The 12,562-nt window shown below is 46.4% G+C and overlaps 1 protein-coding gene across 3 annotated transcripts in view; it reads left to right on the forward strand.

Moving 5' to 3' along the window:
• The first annotated feature begins 4,256 nt into the window (after positions 1–4,256).
• LOC140201924 (STE20-like serine/threonine-protein kinase) overlaps positions 4,257–12,562 on the forward strand; it is a 79,595-nt gene continuing 71,289 nt past the window's right edge. For 2 of the 3 annotated variants that reach the window (XM_072266738.1, XM_072266739.1), the window contains exon 1: positions 4,258–5,001. In XM_072266738.1, the coding sequence (XP_072122839.1) occupies positions 4,849–5,001 (153 nt within the window). In that variant the 5' untranslated portion in view covers positions 4,258–4,848. Of the gene's footprint in view, positions 5,002–12,562 lie in introns of all 3 variants that reach the window. The other variant, XM_072266737.1, reaches the window with a different exon arrangement.

Consider the following 12,562-nt stretch of genomic DNA (forward strand, 5'->3'; position numbering starts at 1 on the left):
TTAATTGGGCATTGCAAATTATTCCATGGTTATGCTAGTGATAAATTGGGAATTGCCGGGTGGCACAACATGAAGGACCTATTCTGTGCTGTATCTCAATAAGTAAATAAAAAGAAAGATCTGTGGGACTTTTGCCAAAGACTTTAGTAAAGTCCTTGTGGACAAAAACTTCATCAACATTCCTGGCAACATCCTCAAAAAAAAACTCTTGCTGGCTATCCCTAATCAGTCTCTGTCTATCCAAATACTTACGTATCTGGTCTCTTAGATTACCTTCCAATAATTTTCCCAAGACGGATGTCAGGCTCACTGGCCCATAATTTTTCTGGCTTATTCTTAGAGCCTTTCTTAAACAATGGAACAATGTCAGCCATCCTAATTCTCCAGTACCTCCCCCGGGGCTAGGGATGTTTTAAATATCTCTGCTAGGGCCCCTGCAATTCCTGCACAGGGTCCGAGGGAACTCCTTGTCAGGCCCTGAGGATTTATCCACCCTAGTTTGCCTCAAGACAGTGAACACCTCCTCTGCAATCTGAATAGGGTCCATGTCCTCACTGCTGCATTTCCTCACATCTATATGTGTCCATTTCCTGAGTAAATACAGATGCAAAAAATCGATTTAAGGTCTCCCCCTCTTTCTTTCTGTTCCACTCACAGATTACCACTTTGACCTTCCAGAGGACCAATTTTGCCCCTAGCAATCCTTTTGCTCTTAACATATCTGTAGAAGTCCTTAGAATTCTCCTTCACCTTGTCTGCTGCAGCCCTTCTTATTTACCTCTTGTGTTCTCTTATATTTCTTATACTCCTCAAGTACCTCATTTGCTCCTGCCGGCTTATAATTGCTATGCACCTCCTTTTTCTTAACCAAAAACTAATATCTCTCGAAAACCAAGGTTCCCTAAACCCATTATCCTTGTGTTTTATTCTGATAGGAACCTACAAATTCTGTTCTCCCAAAACTGTACTTTTGAAGACCTCCCATTTACCAGGTACACCTATATCAGAAAACAACCTGTCCCAGTCCAAACACGAGGAAATCTGCAGATGCTGGAATTTCAAGCAACACACGTAAAAGTTGCTGGTGAATGCAGCAGGCCAGGCAGCATCTCTAGGAAGAGGTACAGTTGACGTTTCAGGCCGAGACCCTTCGTCAGGACTAACTGAAAGAAAAACTAGTAAGAGATTTGAGAGGGGGAGGGGGAGATCCGAACTGATGGGAGAAGACATCCACACTTGCCAGATCATTTTTGATACTGGCAAAACTGGCTTTTCTCCAATTTAGAATCTCAATCCAATCTCAATCCTTTTCCATGTCTACGTGGAATCTAATGGTAATATGATCACTCGATGCAAAGTGTTTCCCTACACAAACTTCTGTCACCTGCCCTATCTCATTTCCTAATAGGAGGTCTAGTATTACACTCTAGTTGGAATTTCTATGTACTGATTAAGGAAACTTCCCTGAGCACATTTGACAAATTCTAGCCTATCTAGTGCTTTTATAGTATGGGAGTCCCAGTCAATATATGGAAAGTTAAAACCACCAACTATCACAATTTTATGTTTCTTGCAAGAGTCTGTGATCTCTCTACAAATTTGTTCTTCTAGATCTCTAGGACTGTTGGGTGGTCTGTAATATAGCTCCAGTGATGTGGTCATGGCTTTCTTATTCCTCATTTCCACCCATAAAGCCTCACTAGATGAGTTCTGTAGAATGCTCTGACTGAGCATTGGCTTGACATTTTCCCTGACTAGTAATACCACCCCTCCCCCTTTAATCCCCCCTGCTCTGTCACATATAAAACAACAGAACCCCGGAATACCAAGCTGCTGGTCCTGCCCTTCCTGCAACCAAGTGTCACTAATGGCTACAATATCATAATTCCATGTGTTGATCCACGCCCTGAGCTCATCCACCTTTCCTACAATACTTCTTGCATTGACATATACACAACTCAGAACACTAGTTTCACCGTGCTCAAAAGTTTGATTCCAGACTTTGACTGAGGTCCTAAGAACATCTGTCTCCACAACCACTCCACTATCTGTTCTGGCACTCTAGTTCCCATCCCCCTGCAACTCTAGTTTAAGCCCCTACCTTCGAGCAGTACTAGCAAACCTTCCCACTAGGATACTAATCCTTCTAGTATTTAGGTGCAAATCATCTAATCTATACAGGTCCCACCTCCCCTGGAAGAGAGCCCAATGATCCAAAGATCTGAAGCCCTCCCTCCTGCACCAACTCCTTAGCTATGTGTTAAACTGTATGATCTTCCTATTTCTGGAGGTCCTGTCCTTTAACTTAGCACCTAAGTCCCTGAACTCACTTTGCAGAACCTTGTCACTCTTCCAATGTCATCCAATATCATTGGTATCTTTGAGGACCATGACCTCTGGCTGCACAACTTCCCACTTATGAATGCTGATGACCTGATCAAAGATGTCCTGGGCCCTGGTACCCGGAAGACAACATACATCCTGGGAATCTTGTTTGCGTCCACAGAACCTCCTTTCAATTCCCATAATTAATGCATCCCCTATCACCACAGTTCACCTCTTCTCCCAACCCACCCCCTTCCTTCTGAGCCACAGAGCCAGAGTCAGTGCCACTGTGACTTTCCTCTGCTAGGTCACGATCCCCCCCCTCCCCCAACAGTATCCAAAGTGATATACCTGTTCTTGAGGGGCGTGGCCACAGAGGTACTCTGCATCTGGCTGCTTAACTCCTTTCACCTTCCTGACTATCACCCAGTTTCCTGTGTCCTGCACCTTGGGTGTAACTACCTCTCTGTATGTCCTACCTATCACCCCCTCAGCCTCCTGAATGATCTGGAGTCCATCCACTTCCAGCTCCAACTCCTTAAGTGAATGTTAGAAGCTGCAACCGGATGAACGTCTTGCAGGTGAACAATGTGTTCCCACATTCCACAAGATGAACATTCAACTATCCTGCCTGGCATCCCTACTGTTCTAACTGTGCAAATATGAAGAAGGAAACAATAAATAAACTGGAAAAAAAATCTACCCATAGCTTTTCGCCTTCTCTCACCAAAGCCTTGAAGAGCTTAAGTCTCAAAATCTCCACTTCAACACTGTCCACTCCAACAAAGACCACTCCACTTGTTTTAATTTGCCCTTGCCAATGAATCCAGATCTCTGCTGCTGTTCCAACATCGACACTCTTGCGAAGCACTGCTTTTTAATGTGCACTCACTGACCCGAGACACGGCTTCTCTCGCTCCTGATCTCTGAGTGGCCGCTGTTCAAACGATACTCTGCACCGGCTATCTATTAGCTTTCCCTCACCTGAGCCACCCAGCTACCTGCCTTCTGCAACTTAGGGGTGATTACCTCCCTGTAGCTCCTATCTATCACCTCCTTATTCTCCCGTATGAGTCGAAGGTCGTCGAGCTGCAGCTCCAGATCCTTAGACATGGTCTCTAAGGAGCTGCATCTCGCCACATTTTGTGCAGATGTAGTTATCAAGGAGACTGGAGATCTCCCAAAGTTCCCTCATCTCACATAAGGAACATGCCGCTAACTCTGGACCCATTCTCGGCGCACTTGCTATATACTAATACACACACAAAAAAACTACTGGAAACTTACTTAGAGCCCGTGTATGCGTTTGCCCAAGCCTGATGAGCCAAAGACAGATCTCTATAACACTGTTCCACGCACACAACGGCCACTCTGCTTACGTCTCCCTTCTCCTTATCCGCTCAAATAAAACTCACTCAAAATGTTCACTCTACTAACGATGTTATTATGTTATTAGTAACACACGCACACAATGCTGGAGGAAGTCAGTAGGTCAGGCAGCATCTATGGAGGGGAATAAACAGTCGACGTTTCTGACCAAGACCCTTCACTGTTTAGCCCCCTCCATAGATGCTGACTGACCTGCTGAGTTCCTCCAGCATTTTGTGCGTGTGTGTTTCTCTGAATTTCCAGCATCCGCAGAATCTCCCGTGTTTACGACCTTGTATCGTTAATTCTCTTGCCCTCTCTTTGCGGATATTGACAACTTTATCGCAGTTACGACAATCATTTCAAAACATTTCCCTTTTTTAGCTTTTAGAATTTGGACTGCTTGACGCTCGCTCCTCAAGTCCGATGTCACCCGACCCGACCCGACCCGACCCCCTGCACGCAAAAATACTGCTTTAAATTCGAACATTAAAACTTGGCGGCCCATTCACGTCCGAAATACCAACCCTCTCACCAATGTACTAACCGCAACACCGGCGGGGCTGTCAGTAATTGCGACACAACTCTCCTGAGGGGTAGGGGGAAAGAAAGCTCTCAGACCTGTTATTATCATTAAATTATATCTGGTTAAGCGTGAATTATTGCCAGCTTGCCTTGAGTGTAAGCGAGTTGGAGTTGGGGGCCGCGGAAATGCATTAGAACGGGGGCGGAGGCGAGGTTTCATCTTGGGGAACAGCGCAGTCCCTCGGATGAACGTCGCCAATTACTCGAGATGTTAATATGAGTTAATCTCTTCCGGCCGCAGCCTCGAATGTGCAGTTGCAGAAAATACGAGCGTGCAAAGCCACGCAGCTAAGACCCAGAGATGACATTTCACTGTTAACTCCCGCTGGAAATCGGTTTAGGGTTTGTTGTTGTGTTTGCTTGATGGCGTTATCTCCAAGCATGTCTGGTTTCAGTTGGACTTGCTGAAGTTAGAGAAACTCTTGGACAGCACGGTGTAAAGTTACGCTCAATGGGGTTGATGTGCCCGCCTGTGATGTATCTCTCAACCGGCCTTAGTTGTTATTAAAATCTTTCTCCTCGCTTTGATCCTTGGCTCGGAGCGATCTGGGCTCAGCCCCGCGGGACCAAATGTCTTTCTTCAGCTTCATGAAACGTTTCAAGTTGGGTCCGGAGAAGAAGAAGGCGAGGCAGTACGAGCATGTGAAGAGGGACGTGGACCCTGAGGCTGTGTGGAAGATCGTCGGGGAGCTGGGGGATGGAGCCTTCGGCAAAGTATTCAAGGTAAGCAGGCGGAAGAAGGCCATGGTCTCGCTTCGCGTTCGTGCTGCCCAAACCACATCCTCAGCACCACCGCGCGGTTGTCAATGAGCGAGTCTGTGGGCTGTGAATGCTCACACACAAAAAAAGTCCCAGAGGCGAAGATTTGCCTTTCGGGTGAAACAATGGATTTTTAAAAAGGCAGATGTGTACTTGGGTGTCAAGAAACATTGGGGACTTGGGAATCCGTATGCGTTGTTTATCAATTTATCAGTATCAATATGTCCCGGGCAAAAACAGGCAGTAGCCACAGCGGGAATTGAATAGTCTGTGTCTCTATTCAATCAGTCGTTTTGTGTCTCTGTAGATGTCCTCCGTTTACCGACGAGAGTTTTGGGAGACTCTCACTTTCTCCCTCTGTAGTGTCCACTCCCCTCTGCAGCTTTGATCAACAGCCAAGGGAAATAAAAACATAATCCTCTACTCTTCAATGAAGATAACTTCTTATTGGTTCCTCTACATCGGCGAGAACCTTTGTGAATTGAGGGACTGCTTCACAAACTCCTCCACAACATCGACCACAAACGGGACTTCCCAGTGACTAAACATTTTCATTTCCGTTCCCGTTCCATTCCAATGTGTCGGCCCCTAGCCTCCACCTGTGCCAAGATGAGGCCGCCCCCAGGGTGGAGGAGCAACGCCTTATATTCCGTCTGGGTCACCTCCAACTTGATGGCATGAATGTGGATTTCTCCTTCCGGTGAACAAATTCCGCCCCCCCCCACCAATTCATCTTTTCCAAGCTCTTCCCTTTCTCACCTGCCTGTCCCCTCTGCCTGGGTCCCCTCCTCCTTCCCCTTCTCCTATTGGCCACTCTCCTCTCCTGTCAGATTCCTTCTTCTCCAGCCCTTTACCTGTCCCACCCACCTGGTTTCAATCACCTTCTAGCTATCCTCCTTCCCCTCCCCTCTCCCTTTTCAGGGGCATCTCCCACCCCCCCCCGCCCTTCTCAGTCTTGAAGAAGAGTCTCAGCTTGAAATGTCAATTCTTCATTCATTTCCATAGGTGCTGCCTGACCTGCTGAGTTCCTCCGGCATTTTGTGTGTGTGTTGCTCTGGATTTCCAGCATCTGCAGAACCTCTTGTTTGTGATTGATTCTCACTGGTTTAGACTTCAATGAGCACACATCATTTTTCAGCAAGCCCTCCTCATCCCATAATCACTGTGGTTCATCGATGGCAAGGGTTCCCAACCTTTTTTATGTCATGGACCCCAGGCTGCCCCCCCCCCTTTAGCTAAGGAGAACAAAACTCTCACAATGGGGGCACTGGGAATGGACCCAAATGCAAGATACAGAAGTACTAGGAACAGGACTTGACTTTCGTAGGGACGTGACAGGAAACAGACAAGGAGCAGGGACAAAAACACAGACTTGGGCTAGGACATGGACTAGACACAGGGAACCTGGACAAGGAATATGAACTAGGAGCCTGGGCTTGGACTACGAGCCAGAGACTGGACAAGGACCCAGGACCCGGGTCTTGCCTCAGGCTCGGACCCCAGAACTAGGCAGGGGCATGACATGGCTACCGGACAGGACGTGGCTGGGGCCTTGGCTCTTGAGGCTGATAACTCGGAGGCTGAAGCTCGGAGACAGACTGGGAACTGTACATCAGAGAGCCAGGACTTATCCTTCAAAAAGCTGGGACTCATCTTTAACTCGACACTAACAGAAGACTGGACAGTACATAGACATAGAGCTGGGACTCATCCGTAGACAAGCCGGGACTCAACTTTATCTCCACACCAAGGTGGAACAGGTCCACCTGTTGGGTAACAGCAGAACAGCCAGACTTACCCAACAGAGGCAAAAACAAGACAAGACAGATCCCCCCCCCCATAAGGCAATGGCAGAACAGCCTGACTTACCCCGCAGAGGCGATGACAAGACAAGACAGATCCCCCTGCAGGGCAACAGCAAAACGGCCTGGCTTACCCGACAGAGGCGAGGACAAGGAGAGACAAACACCAAAGAACAACAGGCAGTTCCATCTCTGCTTCAGGATTGCTCTAAGTCGCAGTTACAGCCAGCGGGATCCTTACCTAGCTCAGAGTGGCTGATGGCCACTCAGCAGGCCCGGGGAAAAGCCGAATCCATACTGCAAAGACAGCTCTGACTACCGACAGCAAGGCTTCATGAAGCGATGGTACTCCAACGCAGCCTAAAGATGGCAAGTAGCCACACTAGCCTTCCACCAGCATATTGCTCCCAGTGGATCTTGCCAAGACAAACCAACAGCCCACACTCAACCCCAAGGCTACTTATATTCCAAGCCCCAAGATGGGAATCCGGGTGCCTATGATAAACTCAATCAAACAAGGGACAACTGGAAGACCCAGAGTCCTGAGTCCATGGACCGGACCGTGAACCAGAATGTGGACTTCACGGATCGGACCATGACAAAAACAATGTGTTTATAGAGAGAGTGGTAGGTACCTGGAATGTGCTGCTAGATGTGAAGGTGGATGTAGATAACAGAATCAAATTTGTTTCTTTTAATCACTGACATATCAGATTTCAGATTCATCACATGTACAGTACAGTGCAGAGGTCCTAGGTGCATATACATAGCTAGGGTGCCTCAGAACTTTGCACAGTACTGTCCTTGTCAAAGTGGAGCAGAGAGCAAGTTTGTAAATCTGGATGATGGGCAGGGCAAGGGCAGAACTCCACAGGAGGGGAGTGGGACAGAAGACAGAGAATGAGTGCTAGGGGTGTGGGGGGTGACATGGGTACAAACACACGCAGCCCTAAGACACCAGGAAGGGCTATTTGATTCCAAGCCATTGGTTTATTGATCGTTATAGAATGTCTCTCTGGTGCTTCCCTCTCCCTTCTTTTCCCAAACATGATTCCCCCCTCCCTGCCCCTTCCCATTCTCAGTACACAATAGAGACCCATATCAGAATCAGGTTTATCATCACTCACATATGTCATTTGAGGAATGATGGGGTTACGGCGGGCTATAGTCCCAGAGCAGGTTAATGGGAGTAGGCCGTTTAAATGGTTTGGCATAGACTCGATGGGCTGAACGGCCTGATTTTTTTTGTGCTGTACTTCTCTATGATTCTATGAATTTTTTTGTGGCAGCAGTACAATGCAATACATAAATTACTAAAGTTCAGTGCAAAAGTCTTGGGCACCCAAGCTATATACAGTATATGTGCTGTATACAGTATATAAGTACAAGCTATATACAGTATATGTGCTGTATACAGTATATACAGTATATAAGTACAAGCTATATACAGTATATGTGCCTAAGACTTTTGCATAATACTGCACATCAAAACATACAGTGAAAAGCATTAACAACCAACATAACCCAAAGGTATCTTGGGGCAGCTCGCAAGTTGCCAGACACTCTGGCCAATATAGCATACCCACAACGCTCAGCAGAACAACACAGAATACTATGACGTTGTGGCCATTACAGAGACTTGGACACCTCAGGGGCAGGAATGGCTGCTGAGTGTGCCAGGCTTTAGGTGTTTCGGAAAGGACAGAGAGGGAGGCAAGAGAGATGGGGGAGTGGCATTGCTAAGCAGGGATAGTATCACAGCTGCAGAAAAGGAGGAAATCATGGAGGGATTGTCTACTGAGTCATTGTGGGTGGAAGTCAGAACCAGGGAGGGGACAATAACTCTACTGTGTGTTTTTATAGAGCCCCGCCCCCACCCCAGTAGTAACAGGGACATCGAGGAGCAGATAGGGAGACAGATTCTGGAAAGGAGTAATAATAAAAGGGTTGACGTGGTGGGAGATTTTCATTTCCCAGATACCGATTGCGTCTCCCTAGAGCAAGGGGTTTAGATGGGGTGGAGTTTGTTAGGTGTGTTCAGGAAGGTTTCCTGACACAATATGTAGATAAGCCTACAAGAGGAGAGGCTGTACTTGATCTGGTATTGGGAAATGAACCTGGTCAGGTGTCAGATCTCTCAGTGGAGAGCATTTTGGAGATAGTGATCCAACTCTATCTCCTTTACCATAGCGCTGGAGAGGGATAGGAGCAGACGATTTGGGAAAGCATTTAACTGGGTTAGGGGGAAATATGATGCTGTTGGGCAGGAACTTGGGAACATAAATTGAGAAAAGGTGTCCTCAGGGAAGCGCACGGCAGAAGTGTGACAAGTGTTCAGGGGACATTTGCATGGCGTTTTTCATAGGTGTGTTCCATTGAGGCAGGAAAAGGATGGTAGGGTTAAAGAACCATGGTGTACAAAGGATGTAGAAAATCTAGTTAAGAAGAAAAAAAAAGCTTACGAAAAGTTCAAGAAACTAGGTACTGTTAGAGCTGTAGAAAATTACAAGGGTGCTTGGAAGGAGCTCAAGAATGAAATTAGGAGAGCTAGAAGGGGCCAAGAGAAGGCCTTGGTGAGCAGGATTAAGGAAAATCCCAAGGCATTCTACAGGTATGTGAAGAGCAAGAGGATGAGCCATGTGAGAATAGGACTAATCAGGAGCAAGAGTGGAAACATCTGCATGGAGCCAGAGGAGGTAGCGAAGGTACTTAATCAATACTTTGCTTCTGTATTCACCAGTGAGAAGGACCTTGGCAATTGTGAGGATGACTTACAGTGGACTAAAACACTTGAGTGTATAGACATTAAGAAAGAGGATATGCTGGAGCTTCTGAAAGATTTTAAGTTAGATAAGTCACTGGAACCAGACAAGATGTACCCCAGGCTACTGTGGGAAATGAGGGAGGAGAATGCCGAGCTTCTGGCGATGATCTTTGCATCATCAATAGGGACGGGAAAAGTACTGGAGGATTGGAAGTTCACAAACGTTGTTCCCTTGTTCAAGAAAGGGAGTAGAGATAACCCAGGAAATTATAGACCAGTGAGTCTTACTTCAGTGGTGGGCAAGTTGTTGGAGAAGATTCTGAGAGGCAGGATTTGTGAGCATTTGGAGAGATGTAATCTGATTAGGGATAGTCAGTGTGGCTTTGTAAAGGACAGGTCATGTCTTATATACCTGATTGAACTCTTTGAGGATGTAACCAAACACATTGATGAAGGTAGAGCAGTGGATGTACTGCATATGGATTTCAATAAGGCATTTGATAAGGTTCCCCATCAAGGTTCATTCAGAAATTAAGGAGGCATAGGATCCAAGGAGACCTTGCTTTGAGAATCCAGAATTGGACTGACCACGGAAGGCAAAGGGTGGTTATGGATGGTTCGTATTCTGCATGGAGGTTGGTGATCAGTGGTGTTCTGCAGGGATCTGTTCTGGGACTCATCTTTGTAATTTTTATAAATGACCTGGATGAGGAAGAAGAAGAGTGGGTTAATAAGTTTACTGATGACAAGACACAAAGGTTGGGGGTGTTGTGGATAGTCTGGAGAGTTGTCAGAGGTTACAGCACAATGTCAATAGGATGCAAACTGGACTGAGAAGTGGCAGATGGAGTTCAACCCAGATAAGTCTGAGGTGGTTCATTTCGGTAGATCAAGTTTGAAGACAGGATATAATATTAATTGTAAGACTCTTGGCAGTGTGGAGGATAATCAAGGTCTTACGGTCCATGTCCATAGGGCATTCAAAGCTGCTGTGCAGGTTGACAGTGTTGTTAAGAAGGCATTTGGGGACCATGGGACTGAGTTCAAGAGTCGAGAGGTAATGTTACAGCTATACAAGACCTTAGTATAGCCATCATTCCAAATAAACTGATTCCTACGCTCCGGAACCTGGGCCTTAGCACTCAGATCTGCAGCTGGATCTTCAACTTCCTCACAGACAGGACCCAGGCTGTAAAAATAGGGGACAAGCTCTCCTCTACAATCACTCTGAGCACTGGTGCTCCACAAGGCTGTGCACTCATCCCCCTGCTGTATTCACTGTACACCCATGATTGTGTAGCCAAGTTTCCATCAAACTCAATATATAAGTTTGCTGATGACACAATTGTAGGCCATATCTCGGGTAATGATGAGTTTGAGTACAGAGAGGAAATTAAGAACCTGGTGGCATGGTGTGAAGACAATAACCTATCCCTCAACGTCAGCAAGATGAAGGAATTGGTTGTTGACTTCAGAAGGAGTAGCGGACCGCACGACCCAATTTACATCGGTTGTGCACAAGGGGAACAGGTTAAAAGCTTTAAGTTCCTCGGGGTCAATATCACAAATGACCTGACTTGATCCAACCAAGCAGAGTCCACTGCCAAGAAGGCCCACCAGCACCTTTACTTCCTGAGAAAACTAAAGAAATTTGGCCTGTCCCCTAAAACCCTCACTAATTTTTATAGATGCACCGTGGAAAGCATTCTTCTAGGGTGCATCACGACCTGGTATGGAAGTTGTCCTATCCAAGACCAGAAGAAGCTGCAGAAGATCGTGAACACAGCGCAGCACATCACACAAACCAATCTTCCGTCCGTGGACTCACTTTACACCGCACGCTGTCGGAGCAGTGCTGCCAGGATAATCAAGGACACGACCCCCCCCCAGCCAACACACTTTTCGTCCCTCTTCCATCCAGGAGAAGGCTCAGGAGCTTGAAGACTCGTATGGCCAGATTTGGGAACAGCTTCTTTCCAACTGTGATAAGACTGCTGAACGGATCCTGACCCGGATCTGGGCCGCACCCTCCAAATATCCAGACCTGCCTCTTGGTTTTTTTGCACTACCTTACTTTCCATTTTTCTATTTTCTATTTATGATTTCTAATTTAAATTTTTAATATTTACTAATTTTTACTATTTTTAATATTTAATATTTGTAATCCAGGGAGCAGGAAGCGCAGAATCAACTATCGCTATGATGATTGTACGTTCTAGTATCAATTGTTTGGCAACAATAAAGTATAAAGTATGAAGTATAGTCAGACCCCACTTGGAGCACTGTGCTCAGTTCTGGTCACCTCACTACCGGAAGGATGTGGAAACCATAGAAAGGGTGCAGAGGAGATTTACAAGGATGTTGCCTGGATTGGGGAGCATGCCTTATGAGAATACTACGAGTGAACTTGGCCTTTTCTCCTTGGAGCAACGGAGGATGAGAGGTGACCTGATGGAGGTGTATAAGTTGATGAGAGACAGAGGCTTCTCCCAGGGCTGAAATGGCTAATGTGAGGGGGCATAGTTTTAAGGTGCTTTTAAGGGGAATTTAAGAGGTAAGTTTTTTTACACAGAGAGCGGTGTGTGTGTGTGGAATGTACTGCCAGTAACTGTGGTAGAGGCCAATACAATGGGGTCTTTTAAGAGCCTCTTAGATAGGTACATGGAGCTTAGAAAAATAGAGGGCTATGCGGTAGGGAAATTCTAGGCAGTTTCTAGAGTAGGTTACGTGGTCAGCACAACATTGTGGGCCGAAGGGCCTGTAATGTGCTGCAGATTTCTATGTTCTGTGTAACAGCAACAATATGACATCCGTTTAAAGCAGAGAGTGTTGAACCTGTGTAATTCATTGCCAGAGTCGGCTACAGAGGCCAAGTCACTGGGTATATTTAAAGCAGAGGTTGATAGGTTGTTGATTAGTCAGGGCGTCAAAGGTTATGGGGAGAAGGCAGCACAGGGGT

The sequence above is a fragment of the Mobula birostris genome, chromosome 8, assembly GCF_030028105.1.
Source record: "Mobula birostris isolate sMobBir1 chromosome 8, sMobBir1.hap1, whole genome shotgun sequence".
Classification (NCBI taxonomy): Eukaryota; Metazoa; Chordata; class Chondrichthyes; order Myliobatiformes; family Myliobatidae; genus Mobula; species Mobula birostris.